The sequence below is a fragment of the Coturnix japonica genome, chromosome 5, assembly GCF_001577835.2.
Source record: "Coturnix japonica isolate 7356 chromosome 5, Coturnix japonica 2.1, whole genome shotgun sequence".
Lineage (NCBI taxonomy): Eukaryota > Metazoa > Chordata > Aves > Galliformes > Phasianidae > Coturnix > Coturnix japonica.
In genome coordinates this window covers 25,042,569-25,066,089 of record NC_029520.1, presented here as the reverse complement: position 1 = coordinate 25,066,089, position 23,521 = coordinate 25,042,569, and the positions used below count along the sequence as shown (strand labels likewise).

The following is a 23,521-nucleotide window of genomic DNA, read 5'->3' as shown; positions in this document are numbered from 1 at the left end:
AAAAACACAGGAAGAAAGCACAAAACAACTAACGGTCTGTTTTTTGAGGGCCTGATCAAATTGCAGGTTTATAGAGCAGATGAGAAAACCCTCGGTCTTATCGATTTCAGAACAGTTGTTGTTTTAAGGCTTGCAAGAGAAAGATAACCAGCATTTGTTAATTCTACTTTTTGCTGCCTTATAATATTCAGTAAGATAAGAGCATTTTTATGTAATTGAGAGTAAGAAAAGGGGGGTGAAAAATAAGCATGAAGGAGAGATTGGTTCTATTTCCCTTGCTCCTTGTTTGGATTAATGAACTTAATTACTTGGAAGTAGCTAGTAGTGAACTTGTGGTTTTCTCAAATGTACTTTTAACAAGACTGTGAATTTTAAAGGAAGAGGCAATTCAGTCAGAATAATTAAAGATGTAAGAACTTAACTGCTGTATCCCACATTACTAGTGCTTTGTGTCTGTAGATGTTGAGAGAACTGAATTACTGTGCTTTCCATATACCAGGAGGAGAGAGAAACCAAGATGAGAAGATGCAATTCAAAATGCAGGGAAGCAGCCAAGATACTGACTTTCAAATAAAACCTTATGACAAAGTTGTACTTATCTGTTCCTGTCAGCATAAAACAGAAATATGGAGAGAAAATGGCTAAATAGGCTAATATGATTCATTGTCACCAGCAGTAACAGTTCATGAGCTGGGAGGAAAGGGGATGGGGCAGAACACCGGAGCAAAAATCTTTGCACAGTAAAACTTTGTCAGAAATTCCTTCTTGATGGTTTAGTTTAGTTTCCACTGTATTTTGTAGAAAATGGGGGGAGAGAGGGGAAAGGGAAGGATGGTTTTATCCTGCCTTTTTGAAACAACTCAAATAACGGGCTGCTGCCACAATGAGTTGCTTAGGAATTGGGTTTGTGCCTTCTTCCAAGTGCCGCCTCAGTGTACTTAGTCAAGTAAGCTTTGAAGAAAGTCAGCTTCAGTTCTCACCATGTGTTTCCAGCAAAATGGGCATGGTTTATTGAAATATAATATGCTGTATAATGCAGTTTATGCAGTAATGGCAAGACAATGTCCTTTATTTATTTATTTCCCCTTACTGATCACCTCTTTGCCTAGTGTCAGAAATGGATTTGAAAGCAGCATGGCATATTTTAGTTGGTCTTGTTGGGTGCTAACTGAACAAGGATGTCCCATGGCTGAAACCATTGCAGATGTTTGTTATCCTAGATGCAGCTCTTGTACAAACACCCTCTCAGTAGGCTGTGACAGCTCTGGAATTCTCCTTGTCTGTAATGTAATTGTCTGTTCAGGTATTTGCTACTTAATATTACTTCTAGGCGTGAACTTCAGTATGTTAGCTTGTGATTGCTCAAGAGTATTTCCAGGTTATGTTCCCATTGCCACGAACCTTGTTAATGAAATGTATTTAATCCTTTTTGCTCTGGAGTGCCAGTTCCCTTAATATGTACTAATTTTGCAGCTGTGGTCACATGGCCTCCCCTCAGAACAGTGCATATGGAAAATTGCTTTTCTGGGAGCTTTTTGCAGAGTCTGGTCTAGAAATCCATTGCTAGTAACTGCGCTACAGTGAGATTAGGCCTGACGGGGCAGTTTTTGCAGGGCAGCATGTGGTCAGTGTTTTTATGCAGCAGAGGAATAGATACTGTGACTTGGTTTCTGTTTACACAGTGAGCTAAGGAGTAAATGTCAACTGTCTGTTTGTCTCTTCCACCCCAAGAATAAGAGTGACAGTGACAGCTTTGATGTGCTGTAACTAGGTTGCAGTGATTTGCATTTATGGCTGTATTTTCTGATGCTGGGAGGGAAAAGACACAAAAGTGGATCGTGTTGTTTAACATGAGACAAGCGCTTCCACCCACTTCCTTAATGGTAAGAATTTCCCCCTTTCTGCATGGAGAGAAAGTAAAAGTCTGCTGTCATAATCCTAGGTGACCTTTCTTAGGACTTGGGAGGCCTTTGTATGCTACATCCTTAGGCATGATATCAAGAAAAAGAGGGTGGGGAAGAACAATGGGTTTGTTTTTTGAGGAACAGATGGGTTTGTTTTTCTGCCAGTTCTGGTAATAGCTTAAATATGGACTGTCTTTCTGAGGAGAGTAAGAAGTGCTTTAATCTAGGAGATGTATTGGGGAAAGGGGTAGGAAAAGGAGAGAGAGTTTATTTGATTAAACCACATTCTGCTTTCTAGATCAGTTATGTGGAAGAACAGGAACCGTTCCCCTTTTTACCTTAACCTCTTGTGGCTTGGGTAACGGGACCATGGTAAGATGCAGTAGAGCTCCGTAGATAAGAGATGGAATTAGGATTTAAAATCTGTGTTTATCTGAGATGAGACAGGTGTTTCCTATCTTCTACGGCATTATCTGGGACTGAGTTGCTTCTGGGGGATCTTGTTTGTGTGTTAATTCCCCTTCTTTTCCAGACATTGAATTCTGCTGCTACTTGAAAAATCACCTTTACTTCTGGTTGAAATTGGCATATTATAATGACGTGTTCAACTGCAAAATGTTTTTTTACATGATTGCAGCGTCATTTTAAGAGCTGAGAACTGTTTTAAGGTTTGTCAATGGGTCCATTTCTTGGCAACACTAGGTCTTGAACTTGTATTTTAGCAACAGTGCCTTTGAAATCATTTTGGAGAAAGACCTCTTGTACTTATTCTCTAACGTAATATGCTCTTGTGAGGTTTTGAAAGGCTCTTTCATGTTTGCACAGCTGGAATGTGATGTTAGCCTGAGGATGTGTTGTCTAACTCCAGCTGAATACTGTAACGAGTAAATGGTGGCTGGGGAGGAGTGGGCACAGAGGGAACTGAGTTTAGATTTGGCTGTTCAGTAGTTTATTGATATCCTGGTGAAAGACAAAAATTATTACAAGACGAAATCCAGTTGAAAAGTAGATGCCTTTAACACTTGTCTCTACTTTCCCAAACTTGAGCTGCTTTCCATTGATTGTAAGCTGTCTCCTTAGAGTATTGTCCTGTGCTCTTAGTTTTAACAACCAGAATATAGCTGTCAAACTATATTGGAGTGGAGGAGACTGGAAGAAAGGAAAATGACCCAAGGTCTGAATGAAAGAGCTGTGGGATTGCTGTACTTCTCTTGTCTTTGCAGCTCTATGTGCTCTACCTGCTAGTCTTGGCTCTGCAGTGCCCTTTGCCTTACTAGTGGGTTATCTGTTGCAATTTCCCAATCCTCTCCCCAAAAGACTTCAAATCCCATTATAGAGAAGACAGGAAACAGATGAACAAAACCAGGAAGACTGTATAATAGTGTGTCTGCCTTTAATAATAGAACAGTTTTGTAACATTCACTGCTGGTCTACTGTAGGCTTCCTATGTATGGGTGTTAATGATGATGTGTTCATGCCAAATTTGATGAAGCAATGAAGTCTGATTTTGGAGGTCTCTAGTTCCTGTTTATGTTGTGACCTCTGTACCACTTACTCTTTCTGATTAAGTGCATGTGCTGTTCTCTGAAATTCCGTGATGTGAAAGAGAGGAGTTACAGAAAGGTGATTGATAACATTCAATAAGTTGACTCCAATTGTTTTTGTTTCTTTTTTTTCCCACCCTGTGGAGTTCTGTTTTACTGTCTAGACTCTAGTCTATCAGCATCAAAATAACTTCCTTTCCTGTAGCTTTTCCCACTAGATCTCAGAAGTCAGACATCTGTATTGCCTATGTAAATGTTCTCAAGGAATCTGCACATTGCAGCTAGCAGTGTTCCCAAGAGTGTGTCTCCAGGGAACCAGCGTTTCTGCTATTTTTAGTGTATTTTACTTGAGTCTTCTATTTCCTTTCTGTGAGAAACTTCACAAAGTGGCAAGAGGTTGAACCATACAATTGAGTAGATCTCAAAGCTGCATGAGAAGCTCTTGTTCCGCTACTGAGAAACCTGTAAGCACTGTGTGTGTACCTTCTGGTAGACTGAGATCTCTAGAACAGCTGAAGAGGCTGCATAGTGCAGCCTGTCATAAAGTGCTACACCCCTACAGGTGGTGTAGGGGCACTGACTGTGTAGCACTTATATATACTGTTCCTTAGGATTTTCTTTACTGGTCTAGTGATAAACTCTTCCTGGTCCATTCCAGGCTATAATCCAGAGGGAGAAAATTGAACATCTGCTTCAGGGAGAAAGAAAAAATGCATTAACTTTTAAATCACCTGTTTAAACTTTGTTGGTGCAGAGAATTCATGGAGAATAGTTCTTTAAGGGACAAGGAGGTACAACTGAATGGCAGGGGGCAGGTTGCATTAGTTAGCACAGGAAGTGATTTGTTAATATGAACACTCTAAGAGGGGGCCATGGGGGAACAGAGGGGTGTTTTGTTTTTTGTTGTTCATTTGTTTTCAAGATTGAGGGAGTGTAAGATAGGAGCTCTGATGCTGGTGAAGAACTGGGATTTGGATTCTGCTTCCTACCATATGAATCACATGTTGTGGGAGGCAGATCTGGGTCCCGCTGTGTTTGTCTGAAGTCTCCCTGGGGTGTTTTCGGCACTATTCCAAGGTCCAGCCCCAGCTCTGCAGAAGCTGGAAATGTTCACTGTTTTTTCCCAATCTGTGCTCAGTGCAGAACTTCTGGTGGCATTAAGGCATGCTGGAACAGTTCCCTCTCTTGTATCCTTCTCTGGGGAGCATTTTAAAAGTTCTTTTTGTATGTGAGGAATTTCTTGAGTCTGCTTTGTTCTTGTGTGGTTTGGGGGGGTGGAATTGTAGTTAAATTATTAAATTTGTCCTACTGTCTTTATTGTTCTTACTTAATGTTTCCCATTCAAAGTGAGACAGAAGGTGATTGTGAAATCTTTTGTCTGCTAAATCAGTATCTATAGATATGAGATTTTCTCTGTGTAGAAAATATTTTGTGTAGATATCTATGTAGTGTATATATATATATATGTGTGTAGAAAAGATTTTTATGTTCTAGGGAACTATGAACCACAAAAACCAAACAAAAACCCACCAAAGTTTTCCTTCATACTCTGATAATTATATTTTAAAATAATCTGTCCCTCCCACTTCATCTTGATTCTCAAAATATTGAAGAGTTGTATTGGTAAAAGTAAAGTCATATAAGGTTAAGTTAGGCTTTTGTTCAGAAGTCTTCTGTCTCTCCTGGTAGATGTGAGGTGGTTCTACACCTCTTGAAAACAAATTTGAAACGTTGTCCTGTTTGGACTGACAACTTGAACAAAACATAGCAAGTAGTGATGTAGTGCATGCTGTTAGCATCCACTAATATTTTCACCTAAACATCATTGAAACTGGAAGATGCAGAAACTGTCTTTGCAGGTAGATACTTAAAACAGAAAGAAAGGAAAAAAGAAGCTGCAACAGCAACAAAAGCATGCAGTAACTGTGCCATCTCTTTTTATGGAGGTAGGCAGTTGAAGCTGGAGAAACCACTGTCTGGAGTGAGGGAGCTTAGCAGGAGTTTTCTGATGTGTGGAAGAGGGCTATGAAGAAAAATGACAGCATGGTGAGTCTGTGAGCTCAAGAGAGACTTGAAATGTCTCCAGCTTGATGCTATTGGTGCTGACTGGAAAGTGTGTAGGACAACAAGGAATGAAAATGGCTCTGTGTTGTTTGGGCTCTTACGGTGTTCAAAGAAACAAGGTTTTATAACAGCATTTGCAAATCTGCTGAATTGTCTGGAAGAACCTGAACTCCCATGTCAATAAGGCAATGTCTTAGACCCCAAGGTCTAGTCCCTTGAAGTGGTGACAGTATCATTTAGACTTAGCCTGTCCAAGTCAAGATTGATCCAAGTGAAATGCTGACCTCAGGGTATGAATCTGGCTACTTAATGCAGCAAAAACTCAAGTCAAACATTATTACTATCAACACTGTTATCTTGTTAACTTTATGCTGTACTGAGAAATGTTCTCGCTGTCCTTGTAACTGCTCTGATGTGATGGATGGTGCTGTATAGATAATATGCAGATGAAGGAATCCACTGGAGAGAGCTGAGCAAGTGCCTCAAAATAATAAATTAAACTTAATGAAATATTGCAAACAACATCAAAATGCACATAAGACCAAAACTCCAACCCCCTCCAAGAAACAGCAAAACCAAACAACAACAAAAAAACCCCTTCCAGCTAGTAGGAAAGGGAGTTTTGTTGAGTTAAAACCAGGTGGTAATGCTGCAAGACAGTAATGCAGCGTATGTGTCCCTAGCCATGTCTTGGTTTCCTTTATTGCAGTAAAGGCTGAAGAAAATTCCTGTCTGGAGAGACCTCTGTGAAAGAACTACTGAACTGTGAAATTCTGCATCTGGCTTGGCATTCTTCATAAGGAAAAAGACCCAAATATTACAGCAGTCAAATTAATCTGTAAATCTTTGTCACCAGTGTAATTAATTTCCTTGACAAGAACCCTAAGTCATTACACAGGGCTCTGTAGACTTCTGGAACTTCTATGTTCTCAAAGGCAGACAGGAAAGCTTTGTGAAAAGAAAAGCCAAGGCAAGGAGGCAAAAACTTCAGGTTACTTAGCAGTGGAATTTGTGTCTAGGCCTGTGCCCCTGTGCCTTTGCTTTAGTTCCAGCCACCATGCTGCATTGCATCACTCTTCAATGTCTCAGCTTGTACTGAGAGGAGGCACTGTTGCTACAGCCATGGCATGTGTTGTGGCTGACTTTGTGGCACCAGGTAGGAACCGGAGTTCTGGTCTCCAAGCATCTTTGAGTATCTGTATCTGTCACACCTTCTGCCTTCCAACATCACCAGGTAAAGATCAAAAGTGTAATGAGAGGGGTTGCTTCTCCCCTACACCTCCCTTATTTTTCTTTGTTTTAACTTGATATTTTTATTGCTACAAAACAAAGAAGGGGGTCTTTCTGTATGACCGAGGAATATAGATAAGGAGCAAAGAATATCTATAGCCTTGTATTTCTCATTCAAGCTCAGCAAGGTGCACAGAGACGGGTCTGAGTTATAGCAGGGCTTGGAGGGGAGTGGGGACCTAGGCCCTTTTTATGAGTATTTTATTTTAAAAATAGTTATAGTATGGGGTTTTGCTTATGTGTTTTATAATCTTTTTTAGTCAAATGAAAGGAATGGTATTTCATCTCTTCTTGAATTTTTGTCATATCTGGAGCTACAAATAGGTCATATCTCAGTAGTCCCTACTCTAGCCTTATTATCTGCTTTTTCAGCTGGTTATTTTGACTGTCCTGTACTTCAGTTCCAATGGCTACAGTGAAAGTGTCAAAGAGCAAGTAGCATCTCAAAGAGAGAATTCTTACGCACTTTTTCTGAACACTTGTTACCAGCTATGAAAGGACCTTGGTTTTTGAACCATTTTTCCAAGCCTGGTTTGTTTTGGTTTAGGTTTGTTTACCGTGTGGGAGTTTAGAATGAGGAGCCAGAAAGACAGAAAGGAAGATTTTGTGTTTGCTACGAGGTATATTTTTGACAATTTCCTAATACATTTTGTTAGGCAATTTGCAATTTCATATCCTTGCGGTTGCTTGGAGCTGTTGGTAGGTACCTGGAAAATGGAACTGTAAAACAAACACTTCAAAGCTGTTATGGCTGTATAATGAAACAATCTTCTCAAGAGGGAGAACTGGAAATCTGAATTCTTTCATATGCTATGTCTGTAAGTGTAATACTAAGTTGCTGTTTACTTTTTGATATGCCAATTGATCCCAAGCTGAATCTGAGTGGGTGGAATGTGTGGGACTTAGCATGCTCTGTGAAAACTGATGGTGGCTTCTGTGACTTGTAGATCAAAGCACCAGCAGCATCCCTTCAGAACTTGGTGCCTTTAGCTGTTCAAACTTAGGTCATGTAACTTAACAATAGCTTCACTGAATTATCTTCCTCTTTCTGAATATTCTCCAATTACTTGCATTGCTAGTGTATAGAGCAGCCCAGGTACCAAGTAGCTGCTGAGTTTCAGAGCAGGTTATACAGGGCCTGACACCACCTCTCCTGGTACCACCTTGTGAGTGCTTATGTTGCTCAATGCTGTTAAAATATTGGGCAATTTAGAAAGACATGTCATAGATAGCTCTTGTCAAGAGAAGAAAATTCTTCCTTTATTTTGGAGCTTGGTTCTTCAACTTCGTTCTAAGAGCTTTCTGAATTATAATGTAGTCCATTTTGAGTTTCAGCTAAGCGGTGTACGGAAATCAAGATGTGAGTGGTTCAACTTGCAGTCAGTGTAGCTGGGAGGCTATAGGACACTCATCTTTAAGAAAGCCACGTTTGCCATGTATAGTACTTCAGTCACTCTGTAGTCTGAGGTGCCTCTAGCTTTGAATGGAATGACCTGGGGAGTGTCCCAGTGGGGCTATTCTTGCTTTCCTGCCAGACTGTGCAGAGAACTTGCTTGCAATATTGAGCTCCTGTAAAGCTTGTAGAAAATATGACCTAATATTTACAGCTAACCTAACCACATCTAGAGTGAAAATATGAAGTGTGCTTGAGAGGCTTTCCAGCGAGACAGGACTAATAACTCTTCACAGTTCTACCCAGCCAGTGGTAAATGATTTGAGTGCCTGTTCTGACAAGGCCCCTGGCAGAGATGAGTCATTCTTAAAGGATAAACAGATCTGCCCAGATATTAGATTCTGATTTGTTCAATGGTCCTGAACAGAGCCAAAAGTCAGAAGAAAAATGGCTTGGCAGAATGAAAAAGTATTCTCCGGTGTTCTCTGATGTTTTTTAAAAAATAAAAAAACAACAAAAAGCCCTTTAACTGTCACAATTGCACTCCTTTCTCACCACACCATAGCAAAACTAGATCTAATGCAGAGAGCAACTTGAGTTGTAACTTCAGCCACCTAAGGCTTTGGGCTTTCCTGTTAGGTTTCTACACAGATTAAAGTAGAACAGCACATAGCACAAAGCAGTCTCCTGTGTGCATGCCATTACTAGATCTGCCTTGGCCAAACTTCCATATTAGTACTTTTTGGATAGGCTGAGTCAGAGGCAACAGCTGCTGCTGCTGAAAGGATGAAAAATGAATCTGCTGCAAAAGGCTGATTAGTGAACGAAGGAGGCCTACCAGGGCAGAGCTTTAAAGCAACTTGGCTAGCATAGGGATCTTCTCATGCAAGCTCAGGAAGACAGGGCTTCTTTCTAAACTCTAAAATTCTGGGTGTCCACAATCTCTCTGGTAAGGACTACCTTAGTCAGTGCCAAGCCACAAAGTGAGCTATGGCGAAACTGGGGTTAGAAGGAAGGCCTGGGTAAGGAGAAGCCCAGTGCTGTGTATTGTAGGTTAGCAGCAACTTCTGAATTCTACCCTGTGGTAAAAGGAGAGCAGTGGAGTCCTACAGCTGCTAGTGTTACCAGCTGTGATGCATATCATCTGGACTGCCTCCTGAGGCTAAATTGCAGGTCTCTTGGTAGTAGAGGTGTTTTGCTCTGCTGCGTTGTTAAGGTATGCTCTCCTCAAAGAGCTGCCCTCTAAGCATCAATAGTGGGATTTATTTATCAGTCAGACTAGTCAGCACAAATCAGTTGTCTCTGTAGTCTCAGAATCTAGTGCTCAAAATCAGCACAAGCATGTGATGGTTATGTTCTTTTCTAGGTTATTGTCTCTCATTGGTTCTGCTGAAGAGGTAGGTGGTTTTCCTGACACCAGAGCCCATAGTGTTTGTCAGGCGTTTATCCTAAGAAGACACCATTGGGTTATTACTATACCCAAATGGAAAACTCACCTATGAACTGCCAAGGAAACAGTGGGGTAAATGTGCAGATTGCCTCTGAATTATGAGCAATTTTTAGATCTGTACATTCCTGGAAGAAAATGAGCAGGGACAAAGTGAGAAAGAAACGCTGTGGGAAGCTCTAAGTTGGAGTTTAAAATTAGGCCCAGTAATTGAGGACAGTTGGATGTTACATGACTTCAAGTACCATGCTAATGCCTTTTCTACTAAATCTACTAAATAAGGTGCTGTTACTGCCTGTTCCCATTTTGAAAGGAAATCAAATTATTTTGTCAATTCTGTTATCTTTTTAAAGTAATGTTTTCTTTATTGCAATGTAAAACAAGGTTTAGAATTGATTGAGCTTCCAGTGAGAGGAAAGGAGACCCCTGGTGAGTTAACTGCCCCTGCCCAGTGTGGTGAACACTTTTGTGCTCCTTGCATTTCTTAGTGAGAGCTTCGGTCTAAAGCCTGTGTAGCTTTCTTAGGGACTTCCCCTCAATTAAATTATTGAAAGAGAGGAAAGAAAATAAAACCTGCCTGGGTGTTCTTCATGCAATTGTGAGGGTTGGGGTTTCAAGAGTAAAATCCTGGATTCTGCAGATTGTTGAAGGTTGTTAGAACACTTCCTTAATTTCCTTCTCCTAACATGTGGCAGTAATTATAGGGTGGCTGGAAGAGGGCATGGGGAGGCCAGAAGCAGCCTTGGAAGGCTTGAAGAAAAGAAATGCATGTCACTTGGAAATCTCCATTGTGCCACTGGGAGAGTGGATTTCTTTGTTAGACTGACTGTTCAGATCCACTGTGCTCTGTTGTTACCAGCTGGTTCTTCTTTTAGCTCTGGATTTCATCCTGTTTTATCTGGCCTAGCGTGCAGTGAAGTTTGTGTCCGTGTTTTGGAGGGAGAAAGGAATTTGAAAGACACAAAATAGTTCTTTATCTGCTTGATTTTTTTACTGAAGGATTTGTCTAAATGAAGTAGTGCTGTCTAAGGGGCAAACAGAAAACTGCATTTTATATCAAGAAAGTCTGTAGCAGCCTCGAAGCACCAGTGGAAGCTTCATGTAGCCTAAACATTTTGACTCTAGTAGAATGTAAATAGAATTTGCATTTAAGAACAAGATTTGATGCCAATGGTGCTCTTTTTAGGAGAGAGAGAAGCCACTGGAAAAATATAATCATATTTATAATGGAAAGGAAGACAAGACCCATAATTAATGTGGCATTAGCAGGCTTCCTCCATGGTTGACTAATCACAGCTGAGTGTTAATAAGCATAGAGTTTTTTTAAATACTGTTGTAACGTGTTAATTAAGATAATTTGGCTCCATGTGTCCCTTGAGTTACCAGATGGTGACTGCATTGGTGGAAGGCTGCAATTAGTCTTTTCTTTCTTCCTCTTTTCTCCCCCTGCCCTGAAGAAAAGGGAGGGGGACAACAGGAAAGGAGGAAGAGGGGGAAAGAAAACTAAAAGGCAACTTTGGCACACATGGGATGGCTGTGTAAGTGCTTGTGTCTAATTGTATAAATGCACAGCTATATGATTACATGTGATATACAAACCTCTTTGCTTTGTTTCTTTCTCATTTACCCATATTATGATATTAGGAAAAATAAGCCTCCTCTTCAGAGTATGGCCTTGCTGGGGAGACTGTACCGTCTCAGTAAAGGCTCCTGCCCTGCTCAGTTTGATATGCTGTCACTGACTTCAGAGTAAGCAGCATGTGGGGCCGGTAAATACAGAGAGCTGATTTTTCAGTGGACTTTGGCCTCTGCTCAATACACTGAGCCCAAAGGAGAGTTATGTTTTGCAGTATGTTTTTAGGAAGGCTTAAAATATTTTAGGGACAGGGTCGACTAGAAATGTGTGTGCTCACAATAGAGGCTTTTTATTGACTTCTGCTTCCTGTAAGTAGCATATAAAGAGGTTCTTTAGCCTCAGCTGTTGTGGCTGGGCTCTGACAGCAGCTGCCGTCTCAGGTTTGCCCCTCTGGGAAATGACCCATCTGCTCGTGTGCTAGAGACAGCCAGTGTGCTAGAAAGGAGAAGGGTCAAAATCTGTTGCCCTGGTTCCAGGCCCCATCGCCGTCAGGAAAAAAATAGAGATCAGTGGAAATCTTGGTCATCTGATTGTCTGTTTTTATGGTGCGGATGTTTAGCCTCTGGTTAGAAACGCCACTGTTTCGGTGTGGATCTCTTTTCAGGTGTTGTATCTGTAGCTTCTGTGTGTATATGTGTATAGTTAAAACATGCAGGCTAGCACACTTGAGTAATGAGGAAAAAATCTCCTGAGCTTCATGGAAGGTCAGCAGAGCATGTTTAATTCCTGGAAGACCTATCCATTCCTTATGGCAGAGGCTTTCTAATAACACACAAACGTCTACTGCAGTTAAAGTTAATCTCACTTGGGCTTAAATGCTGGATGTTGGAAGAGGGTTGCATCTCAAATACAAGTCCCTGAGTGCAACCACCTCGCAGATCATTGCTGTGCTTCTCAGAGCCAGCCTGCCAGGAGAAATTCTAGTCCAAAGCATGAGGTTCTTTGTGTTCAGCACAGACCTGCTGTTACCTGCAGTGACGTTTATCCATGAAATTCTCGATAAGCCATTTCCTAGCCTAACATTGGTATTAATCTGAATGCCTGAACTAAGGAGAACAGTGCAGGAGCAGCTTGTGTGTAAGGGGAAACTGCTGTGCTGCTGAAAGCTTTTCAGTGCATCCAGGCAAATGTGACTGGTTGGAAACCTGAAGGTATTTAGCACTCAGGAATGGAGCTGTGCTCTGACCAGCTGGAGTGTGTGGGTGGAGGTGACTGGTTTTTGCATTTATTGCCTCATGCGTTTCCTTGTCATTGCTTTCTCAGCAAGAAGGAAGATGCAGCAGTGTGATCAAAGCCTATCTAGGTGGTGCTTCTCTGCAAACCAGCTGCCTGGGATACAGTTCAGCTTTGGCATAAGATGGTGTTTATTGATGTAGCAAGCTGGATAAAAATTGATGCAGGCTTGCTTCTTGCTAAAATTAAACTGCTGCTTTAAGAAGAGGTTTCTGCAAGTTTTTTTCTGCTGTGTGTAGGCTACTCTGTGTGCATGACAGAAGAGAGAGAAACAAGGATGTTGTCTGTCTGGGTTTCACACAGAAAGCAAAGTTGGCCGGTCCTTCATGCCATCATCTTTTCTGCAGAAGAGTCCTGGAACCAAACACAAACCCAGATGTACACGTGCCTGAAGGGCCTGGCTTATAAGGAAAAGTCTTGACCCAAAGAGAGGAGCTCAATAAAAGTTTTATTCTGCAGTTGTTGTCGTGCTGCAGTAGTGCTGGTTGTGCCTCTCTGCCCAAGAGAGTGACACAGCAGGAGCTCTTGTTAGAGAAGTCTTGTAGTTGGCCAGTGTGCTCTCTGAATCAAATAGGTATATGGTATTTTTCCTGCGCAAGGCAGCAAGCCCAGACTCTGTGGGTCATGGATGAAGTCATCCTGAGAAAACAAGCTAACATGGACAATAGATTTCTATCTGCTACTAGGGAATGCTGAAAATAATGTGCTGGTTGTATGCGTTCCTTTAGATTTGTGTTTTTCTGTTGTGTTTGTTTTTTCCTCTCAGGTATGTAGTTCTTTTTAAGTTCATCGCACTGGTAGGTAGGGGTCTGCCCTACCGTAGTGATCTGGCAAGGTATGAAACAATCACTTATCCAGGAGGGGGGCAGAAAATGCTTAAATTTTAAAAACCAAACAGGTTTTGATTTGCATGAGAACTTGCAGTTTGTTGTGTTAGGTATCAGCTGAGGCACTCCAGTCTGTCTGCAGGCTCTGGGAGGCTGGTCTGTTGCCTTTGTTGTTGCTCAAGAAGCTGCTAAGTGAGCTTGGCAACTCTGGCTGGTTACCCCACTGCTGTGGCTAAGGACAGCAGTGACGCCTTTTATCTGGTTGGGCTGCATTCATGCTTCTCTGAATACCAGTGACAGAGGTTGGGAATACGTCCAATAAATAAAGAGATCCAGGAACGGGCAAAGGGTGGGTTAAATTGTTTCCTTATTGGCTTACCAAACAACCAGGAGATTAGTGCAGAGGTCAGGTAGTGCCCTGCTGGTGATAATCGAAACTCTGAAAAGAGAGAAAACAATGTCTCTTCTGCAAATAGCAAATACAGACAGAGCTCTTGCTAGCAAATTCATTCAGTGGCTTCCCAAGGCGAAACTAATGTTTGGTGCCACTCCTGAGTAGGATCCATGGACAGCACTCTGTTTGAATTACCAGACCCTCCACAAGCCAAAACCAGTACTACTGCTGGTCTCCGACTTGTGTTCCCAGCCCTCCATTTGGCTGCCTGCATCAGGCTGTCACATTTGTATTGTAAAAAAACCAAAATATTTTGTAAAAAAGAAGTCTAGATGAACTTAAATAATACATGTGAGGGGGGAAAAAAAGGAAGGCTATTGCTGCAGGCCAATTCAGGGCGCTAACTGGAGAGAAGCAGTGAACCTGACTATTATTTTCAGTGTGGTGTGAATTGAACTTGAACCTTGGGTCTGAGGTGCTGAAAAAGGGCAGTGTCTGCATAATGCTTCAGTTGGTGCTTCTGACCGCCCGTTTAACTGGCAGGACCCAGGCTGAGAGGAGTAGAGGAGGAGGATTACTCTCAAGAGTGCCCTGGAGACTGGGGCTTTTGAAGATCCTTGCCAGAAGTTAGTAATAGCTTTTGCAGTTCCTTCTGTCTTACTGAGATGATGCAGACTCACAAATTATCCGACTTGAAAATTGGAGGCCTCTGCAGCAGGGGCAAGTAATTGGATGATATCCCTATCTTGTATTTATTTTGGATGCCTTTCTAGAAGTGCTGTTTCTATAGCTAGTGGAAAGTCCTGCCTGAGAGAATAAAGATGGCTGTGTTTCAGAGAATCAGAGGCTCGTGGGGAAGCAATCCTTGCCTCTGCAGTATTTTCTGTAGCAAATAAGGTAAACAGGCAGAGGCAGAGACTGAGGCCAGGAGGGGAAACTCATCTGTGTGACAGGACTCATAAACAGAGACAAAAAGGGAAGGCAATCTTCCTTAAGCTGCTCAGTGAAAATCCTGCTGTAGGGAAGCCAATATAGCACAGTAAAGTTAGCATCAGCCTTCTGAGAGAACAAACAGCACCATGGAGCAAATCATACAGCCTCTAGTACAGGAACAGTTTGTAACTGGGTGCTTCCGTGTTCTCTTTCACAAAGCTGTTTGCTCACCAGGTTGGACACTTAGGCAATGGTATGAAACAATCACGACAGGTTTAGCCAGACTGTCCAGGGGAGTATACAGCTTGTTAGACCAGGAGAGTGGTTTTTGTTTGTAGGATGTTTTTCTTCTGAGTCTTGATAACATCAGTTAAATGGAGTAAATCTTAAAGGTGAGGAAAAAGAAGAACAAAGAAGATCAGCTTAGCATTTTCTGCTTCTGATCTACCTATGGAAGGCCAGGAGATGCTAACAGATCTGAACTGGGCACTTATTAAAGTAGCCAGCCAAGGAGTTGTCTTCTATGTTGGCAGTGGGGTTATACTTTGCCTGGTGTCAAGGGTGGGGAGGGGGAGTTGTGGAACTGCAGCATATGAATCTGAAGGCTGGGCAGCAATCCTAGCAATCCTCTCTTAAAAAAAGGACTAGCTTCCTGCTGGAGATAGCAGAAGTCACATAATTTCCCCCCTGCTGTTTCCAGAATGCTTCTCCGTGGACTGATAAGCTTCCTAGGATGCTGCCATGAAGATCATCAAGCATGCTGGAACACACATGTAGTCTTTGAGGAGCTGACATGAGGCCCAGTCCTGCTTCCTTCTAAAGTTATTGGAATATGGACTGGCTATAATATGAGCCTCAACTTTGATTAGTCAAAACTGTTCCTGTCCTACCTTTAGTGATTTTTTTTTTTGTGCCTTGCTGTGGGGAAGTATAATAAATTCTACTATGTTCAGTGCACAACATCCCTTTGTTGAGCAATGTTTTCCCAATCTGTCCACCTACGTAAGGTGAGCAATGCAGTGGTTTATTATCGCTTAGATACAAACCTAGTTATGCGCTCCAGCAGATGATGATTAGTATTTGCTTTCCTGTAAGAATGTATTACATTGAGGAGGGTTTGGTTTTCATCATCTCTGTGGGGTCAGACTACTCAGCAAAGGAGGTGAGTGGCTGAAATACAGTTTGAGAGTTTGGTGTAGAAAGAGATATAAGACCCCTGCTGGGATCTGAGAGATGGTGCTTACAACAAGAAACAAAAAGAGTGCGAAGAACCACAGCTGAGGTGAGATGCCTTTGTCAATGCTGGTGCAGTATAATGTGTCTGCACTAAGAGTGTCAGTGCTGTGGAGCTTTCATGCATCTGTGGTAATGGTCTGGTCACATTTAAGTATATTTTGATTTTATGTTATATGTGCAAATGGGCTGTATTGTGCTTATTTCTTGACACAACAGTCTGATCCTGCATGGGCTTGGGAAATCTGCTCATCTCTGGATTCTGCTTGCAGAGTTCGGGGCTCAGCTGTGCTTCTTCTGTTTTGAATACGTTACCCCTTCACTCTGTCATCCCACAAAGCTGTTTTCTTTGGTCTTTTCATCATAGAATCAGATCTCAGGAGAGGTCAAACTTCAATATCTCTTAGAGACTGGGCCTTAGGGGGAGTAGAGCTCTCCCTTCTTTGTGCAAAAGACTGCAATGTTCAAAACTACTGGCCCCTTGCATCCTTGGGTCATGACAAATGATGGTGTTGGGAACAAATGCAAACCTGGGATGTCAGTAACCCCTTAGGAAGTTAATAACTTCTTAACTTGCCTCTATTTTTCCTCAGTGCCTGGCACATGTGTTTGCTTCAAGATGTCTCAGGAGCTCTGGGGTACTTCCAAGAACCACCTGTTTCAAGGAGAGACATGATGATGCTCCTCTGGGTTTCTTTGTATTTCAAATACATGCTAATACCACTGAGAATCTAGGCCAATGTTGTTGGGAAAGGAGTGTCTGGTTACAGTATCTATTCTTAAGTGTCCCACAACTTAAGAGGAATTTTGTAACCTTTTGGGAAGCTTCATGTATCCACCATGTGCCACCTGCTTATGAAAACTTGCCAAAATGTATCTGCATATGCTGGTTCTTCGCTCTCAAACCTTGCATTGCCCCTTCACAGCATGGCCACGCTCCAGACTGCTGATAGATGGCTCTTCCCTTCTGCCTATATCGTACATTCATGTGTGTGGCCAGGAGAGGCCTGTTCTGCCAGAGTGAAGGTGCATTTTAAAGAGTGTTTGTGGTGTTCTTGGGTGTCAGATGACCTCAGGGAGATGTAGGAAGAAAAGGGGGTGACTGACTCTGCGGCTTTCACGAGCAAGGACAGCTCTAGGTCAAGGGACTGAGTACATAATGAGCAGCTGCCCCTCTCCTTTGCTGCTGAGCAGCCTGTGCAGGTGGTGGGGAGCAAACCAGTCTGCAGTGGCGTAACTGCAGATCTGGTCCTAAAGCATTTGCACAAGGAGGCCAAATAAGGGCCTCATGGGATTGCTTATGCTATGGTATTTGTAGGCCTTTGAGAGCTCCGCTGCTGTATATGTGAGTGCCAGCTCAGCACGCGTGGGTGACAGAGCTCTGTTGTCTGCAGCTGGAGAGCAGAGACCATGTGAATGCTGCTGAGAAACAGCAAGCTTCCTTTATTGGGTCGGGTTGAGCTGGTCGCTCCTCAGCCCTCTGTACAGCAGCTCTATGGCTCTACCAACTTAAGATTTGATTGAGGGGCTTCAACAGTACATATTGTTCTGTGTGACCCTCTGCAGCACCCAAAGGGACAAGCTTCCTGCAGAAAGCCATGCTAGCCTTGTCTTCATATCTCATCTGCTGACTAATGAAGGCCTTAAAACAGAGGGACCAGCCTGTTGGGCTCATCCGGAAATGGGAAACTTGTGTGCATGTGTGGGAAAATTCCTGCTGAAGCGAGGCAGTGTGGCAAGGGGCTCAGATGGCTCCTAAGCGATTCCAGATGCCTTCTGTGGCATCAAAGATGTGGGGAAGCTGTCCCTGCTGCTGTGGCAACAGAGGTTTTTTCCCACAGCTCTTTGTCATTGTTTGGAGAGGTACTTTGCTGTATGATTGAGAACATTTTTAGTGCTCAGGCGGGTCCTTGCAATTTAGCAGGAAGCACCTCTGTCCTGCAGAAGTGCTTAGATGTGAAATGTGTGGTGAGTGTCACTGGGCTGCGTTGGACAGGCTTTCAGTGAAAGCGTCTTTTAACTTTGTAAGGCGAAGGGTTAAAGCCTTGATTACAACATTGAAAATGGTCACAGTAAAAAAAAATAAACTTAGAAGCTGCTACAGTCAGTGCTCAGGAGGGCCAGGACAGGACGGTGGCTTCTCTGAAGCTTATTTAAGAATAAATCTCCTCATGAACAAAGTCTTAGTGAAAGGCTGCTTCTTAGACCCCTGTTAACCTCTTCTCTCAAGAAGTAAATTGAATTGTGCTTATAAAGCTGGCAGAACTCATACCAGAGGGCTTTTGGTTTCACTCAACACTTCATCTCAGGGTTTTCTGGCATTTACAAGGCATTGCCTATGATGCGTTCACACACATGATTAGGTTCAAGGGTCAGCTGCACTGTAGCAGTGCAGCAGATTTGTTGTTCTGTAGTGGAACGTATCTCCAAAGTTTTCTCAGCCTTAGGCCTTGCACAAAACCCAGTTAACTGGGTTGATTTCTCACAAGCTCCAGGGATTAGGGGCAAGCCTGGCTAACCACACTGTGGTAGAATAGAGTTGGTGGGTTGCTTGGTTCTCCATGCCCCAAAATATACCTGGAGGAATGTTTCACATATTTTCTTCTGTGAAGCTTGAGAAGCTGATCCAGTTTTACAGATTCAGAAGAAGGTCTTGTCCTTCTTCCATATGAGGCTTGGAAGGCTAATTGGAGAGCCCAGCTGTTTGCTTCACCCCCCAGTTACTCGCGAAACTGCTGTGGGGAAAGGGTGACATCAAGGATTTTCTGGGCCTCTTTTATGCAGAATTCCTGTTGTAATAAACTTAAATGTCACCATGTGAAAATATCATCCATTCAGTTGCCTGCCAACTAGATTGTATAGCTGGGATAATAAGCTGTACTTAGCAGTCACAAAAGACATATCAGAGGTGGAACTAAGCAGTATCTTTCGCTGTTGTGTGACAATCTTTCTTCTTGTGTGTGTTCTTAGGTGGAAGTTAATCTGTGCACAATATCTGTTATGTAGCAGACATCTTCCTCTGTGATAACTATTGTGATGCTCTCTGTCTTTTCCAGATTGTCCCCAGCCACCACAACCTGAGAATGGAGGCTACAAATGCCACCCTAGTCCTTGCAACGACCCTCTGACTTCAGGCAGTGTCATAGAGTATCTGTGTGTTGAAGGCTACATGCTGAAAGGAGACTATAAATACCTGACCTGTAAGAATGGAGAGTGGAACCCTGCCATGGAAGTTAGCTGCAGACTCAGCCCAGGTGAGTACACATTTTGTTCAGTGGGACATTCAGAATTACACTGGTCTTTACACAGGCTTTTCAGATTCACTTTAGGCAGTGTTAAGCTGCAGCAACCCATACTGCTGTGGTTACTGCTCCAGCAGTTTTCTAAATGCTGCTTACAATCATAGCTCTTTATCAGAAATGCCTCTTATGTAGCTGCCCATCAGATGCTAACTGTGGAGTCCTTCCTGCAAAGGGGAAGCCTGTGGGAAGTAGTGTAAAGCCAGGTAACTTAGGTGGAATCTTACTTTGGCAGCTCTCATCCAAGAAACAGGTGAGGCCTTGAAACTGAAGCATTTTCACTGCTCTCCATTTTTTGCTCTTGGTGGGTTTGACAGTGCACCTCCATCAGTGGTGTACATTTCTGTCCGCATGTGTATGCATGTCAGTACACAGAGCTGGGCAGTTTTTGTTTTATGGGTCTATCCCAGCTGAATGGGATTTCCTTCATGAAAGCATAAAAGTAGAAAGGTTTGCAGGAAAATTGTAATTGTACAGCTCCTGTCTGCCAACTGCTTTGCTGGATTTAAAGCATGGGTACTGGATAAAGAGAAGATCCTTCTGCTCTTCAAGTTTGGCCAGCTGTTAGAATTTTACTGCTCAGTCACCCAGAGTCAGCAAGATGCATGCAGTCTGAGGCTATATCTTGTAATCCATAAAGCAGAATGTGTTAGTTTAATCAGAAATAGACACAAAAGCATCTACAGGGCCCTTCTGGAGCTAACTGCATATCTGAAAACTCTGGAACATCCTGTCCTGTCCTAAACACACTATCAGTATCTGTTATGGCCACTCCAACAGCTCCTTCCTGTGACGTATAAATAAGTGAGACTGGGAGTTCACCTGGCAGCAACTGGATCCTGAGGAGGCTTTTCAAATCCAGCACAGGCTTCCTTTCTACGTTGATCCCTTTTCCCCTTGCTGCACCCAGGCGGCAGAAGAAGGCTTTGCAAGTGGAACTCTGTATGGTGTTCCTACACAATGGTGCTTGCTTTACTTCAGGGCTAAAGGAATTTCGTTGCCTACCTTCTTCCCTGTCTGTATTTGTAGCGCCCTGGATAGTCTTGAAAATACTTACTCAGTCCTTTTTACCAGAAAGAAAAGTACATTAGATGCGGTTTTCACTTGGGGGCAGCTCAGGCTACTTTTGAACTTGTTTCCAGAGAATTTTCAGAACAATTGAACCAATAAGTTTAATCCTAAAAGAAGATAAAATGCTAACAGATTTTCCTTATTACTTGTTTTGGACATGCCATTCAGGCTATACCCAAAGATACCCAGGATATAGCTTAAGAGCAATGGTCCTCCAGGTTTTTTCTTCTGCTTATGTTCTTTTTCCTCTTTATATGGTAATTATTTTGCAGTTTGTCAGCTGTTCCCCAGAGAACGTGGTAAGTGTAGCAAAAAGAAATGGTAGAATTACATAGATGGGAACTTCCTGAAATGGACAGTAGTGTTTGCTGATGGGGTGCTGAGGTGTGTAAAGATCTACCAAAGACATAAATTAAGGACAGAGACAGAACTTGTACGGGCAATTATGTGCTCTAGGGAGGTGAAAGAACTAGCATGACATTCTAGGCATGACGTGCAGGGCTCAGCTATGCCAGCTCCAGGCCCTTCTCTGCCAGCTCCTAATGTATTTGTGCCTTGCTATGGACCTTTAAAAGTCAAAATGTTTCTTGTACAGTCACGCAGCACAGATGAGGAAAGGGCAAGGGGGGATAATGTGGACAGAGTATGTGTATCTAATACTGAAAACTCAGCATCTTAAAGCAACAGCTCCCTTCCTTCTCCATTTCCTGTGGCATGTGTTTGTGTGAGAAAAAAACTGAATACTTTTGTATCTTAAATAACAGCAGGCCAGGTGACTTCCACTCCCTTCCTTTGGGAAACTGCTCAATTAGTTGAGAAAATCCATTATTTGGAACTTTTTCTATTGTTTGGCCTTAGAATATCCTGCTTTTTATGCTAGACAATTACTGACCTTGGTGGTGACATCAGGACATTTTTTTTAGCTCTTGTTCAACCAGATGTAAATATAATATGACCCTTACCACCCCTTTCCCTTTGTCTGTATATGACCAGATTGCATCCTTTTTCTGTGTGCCATATGTTTTTCCAAAGTACATATATGTGCATGTTTTGTTTCACGTTTCCTTTATAGTTGATGGAGAAGGATCAGCTTATGCTTTGAACCCTCCTCTGAAGGAGGTAACTGCTCTGCCTTGACTGTACCAGAAACTTGTGCTCTTCACCTTTGCACCCAAGTACAACTCTTGAGAGAAGACAATGTGAATGTTACTTGTTCCCTACAGCAGTAATTTAAAAGAGTGAATCATTTTGTGTTCCTCTTGATTTTGCAGAAAAGGACTCCCCGCCAACAATTGGAGTACCCACGCTATCCATAGTAGCCTCCACCGCAAGCTCTGTCGCCCTGATTCTTCTCTTAGTTGTGCTGTTTGTTTTGTTGCAGCCAAAGCTGAAGTCGTTCCATCACAGCAGGTAAGTGTAGCTGGGGTTTGGGCAGGCTTCAAGGTATCCTGGTTTTTTGCAGTAGAATCTCGACAAGGTGCTTGGTTTGGGCCTTCATTTTACTACCCTGCTTCTCTACTTTTGCCCTGTGAGTCAGGGGCAATTCCCACGAGAGGCTGTTTTCAGTCAGAAACTTCAGGTAGGCTAGAACCTATGTTTGGATTGTAAAGGGCAGGTTGGTGAGAAGGACTGGCAACAGTACAGTCTGGTTTTCAGGAAAGAAGAGGCAGTGTTCCTGTATCATATCTAAGCTATTGCTCTAATAGACTCTAGAGCTACGTGGCTGAATTCTTTTTACCTGTTGCTGTGAGCTACCTGTGTAGGCAGAGGGCTGTCTGGTTTTTGCAGACTGCCTGGCCTCACTGCCTCCTCCTGATGATGTCTGGGTTACCATCTTTGTCAGACATAGCTACTGAGGCAGATGAGATGGGAGATGGTATAACCATCGTCACTTTGAACTACAGCCCCAGTCATGTGTATGGCAGTTCACAGTAGAGCTGCAAAGCCATACTTGCTTATCTTCAGTATTCCACCATTCATGTTTGTAGTGAGCATTATAATTTTGCTGTAGTGAAGGTGGGAGGCTGCTGGGGTTCTTGGTAACAAAAATATCTGTAACATTTAAGTGCTCAACTTTTCCCTCTTTGTTTTTTTTTTTTTTGCTGTTTTGTTTTGTTTTTTGAGGCGAGACCAAGGTGTGTCTGGGGATCAGGTCTCTATCATGGTGGATGGTGTCCAAGTGGCCTTGCCATCCTATGAAGAAGCAGTGTATGGCAGCACAGGGAACTGCATTCCACCCTCGGACTCCCGGGTGCAAATTGTGCTGTCAGAGGGATCTGGGCAAAACGGAGCCAGAGAGATGCAGCAGCAGGACCAAGGGGTTCGCAGTAGGCTTGATAGAGAAGATGAAGCCCCCGGACACTCTGGACTGTGTGAAGCCAGTGGCTCTCAGCGCTCTGAAACTGTTCTTGTTCATCAGGCTGCTACCTCTTCCTGGGTAGCTGGCATGGCTAGCAGTAGACCTGTACAAAAAGAAGTCCAGGATTCAGAAAGCAGTGACATACAGAGCCTTTTATCACTCACTTCCTCTGAGGAATACACAGATGGTATGTGACTTGGGCAAGCAGTGCTGTATGAGACTCTTTTAAGAGTACGCTGGGGTTCTGCTTCTCAATCTTGGTTCAGCAAAGGATTTGCACAGAAATACCAACCTCAAGCATCATTATGCAAAGGCAGTAAAATAGCTGCATTTGTGCAAAACAAGTTGGTGGAAGTGGGAGGGTACGCTTGAAATACAAAGCCCTTGTAATGTTTAAGCTTCTTCAGTTTTAGATGATTTTAGTAAGCTGCTTACTGTCACAGTACATGTGGTGCTGCAGCCCAGGCATGTGAGAAAACACATGAAAACACAAGGGATGTGTTTGAACTTACTGTCCAGAGCAAGTCTCTTTAATGGTTAGTGACTCTTGTGTTCTTAACTTCGCTGTTCTGCCCTGAAGCAGTTACTTTACAGTGGCAGAGCTAATGTGAAGCTGCTAAGATTGCTTTTTGCAGAGATTTCTGTGTCTTTAGACAAAAAAAAAGAGATGTAACTGGCTTGTAGGTAGCTCAGAGTAGAACTCTGTGGTGCCAAGTCCTACAGCCTTAGTTATGCCATCCAGAAGCTTTGCAATGAAAACAATTAAAGGTGATTTCCACTGAAGGGTGGAAATGGCAACATGTCCAGAGATGGGCATTAAACCTCTAGTATATAAACAGTGGAAACCTAAAAGTGGTGCTTACCCAAAAGAGTCCACAGTGTACTTATTACAGT

General features: G+C 42.8%; 1 protein-coding gene across 2 annotated transcripts in view; it reads left to right on the top strand.

Annotated features, from left to right (window-relative positions):
- The window catches only part of SUSD6 (sushi domain containing 6), a 66,869-nt gene that overhangs the window by 37,768 nt on the left and 5,580 nt on the right, over window positions 1-23,521 (top strand). For both annotated transcript variants that reach the window (XM_015864724.1, XM_015864725.2), the window contains exons 5-7: window positions 18,955-19,152; window positions 21,540-21,678; window positions 22,393-22,814. In XM_015864724.1, the coding sequence (XP_015720210.1) occupies window positions 18,955-19,152; window positions 21,540-21,678; window positions 22,393-22,814 (759 nt within the window). The remainder of the gene's footprint in view (window positions 1-18,954; window positions 19,153-21,539; window positions 21,679-22,392; window positions 22,815-23,521) is intronic.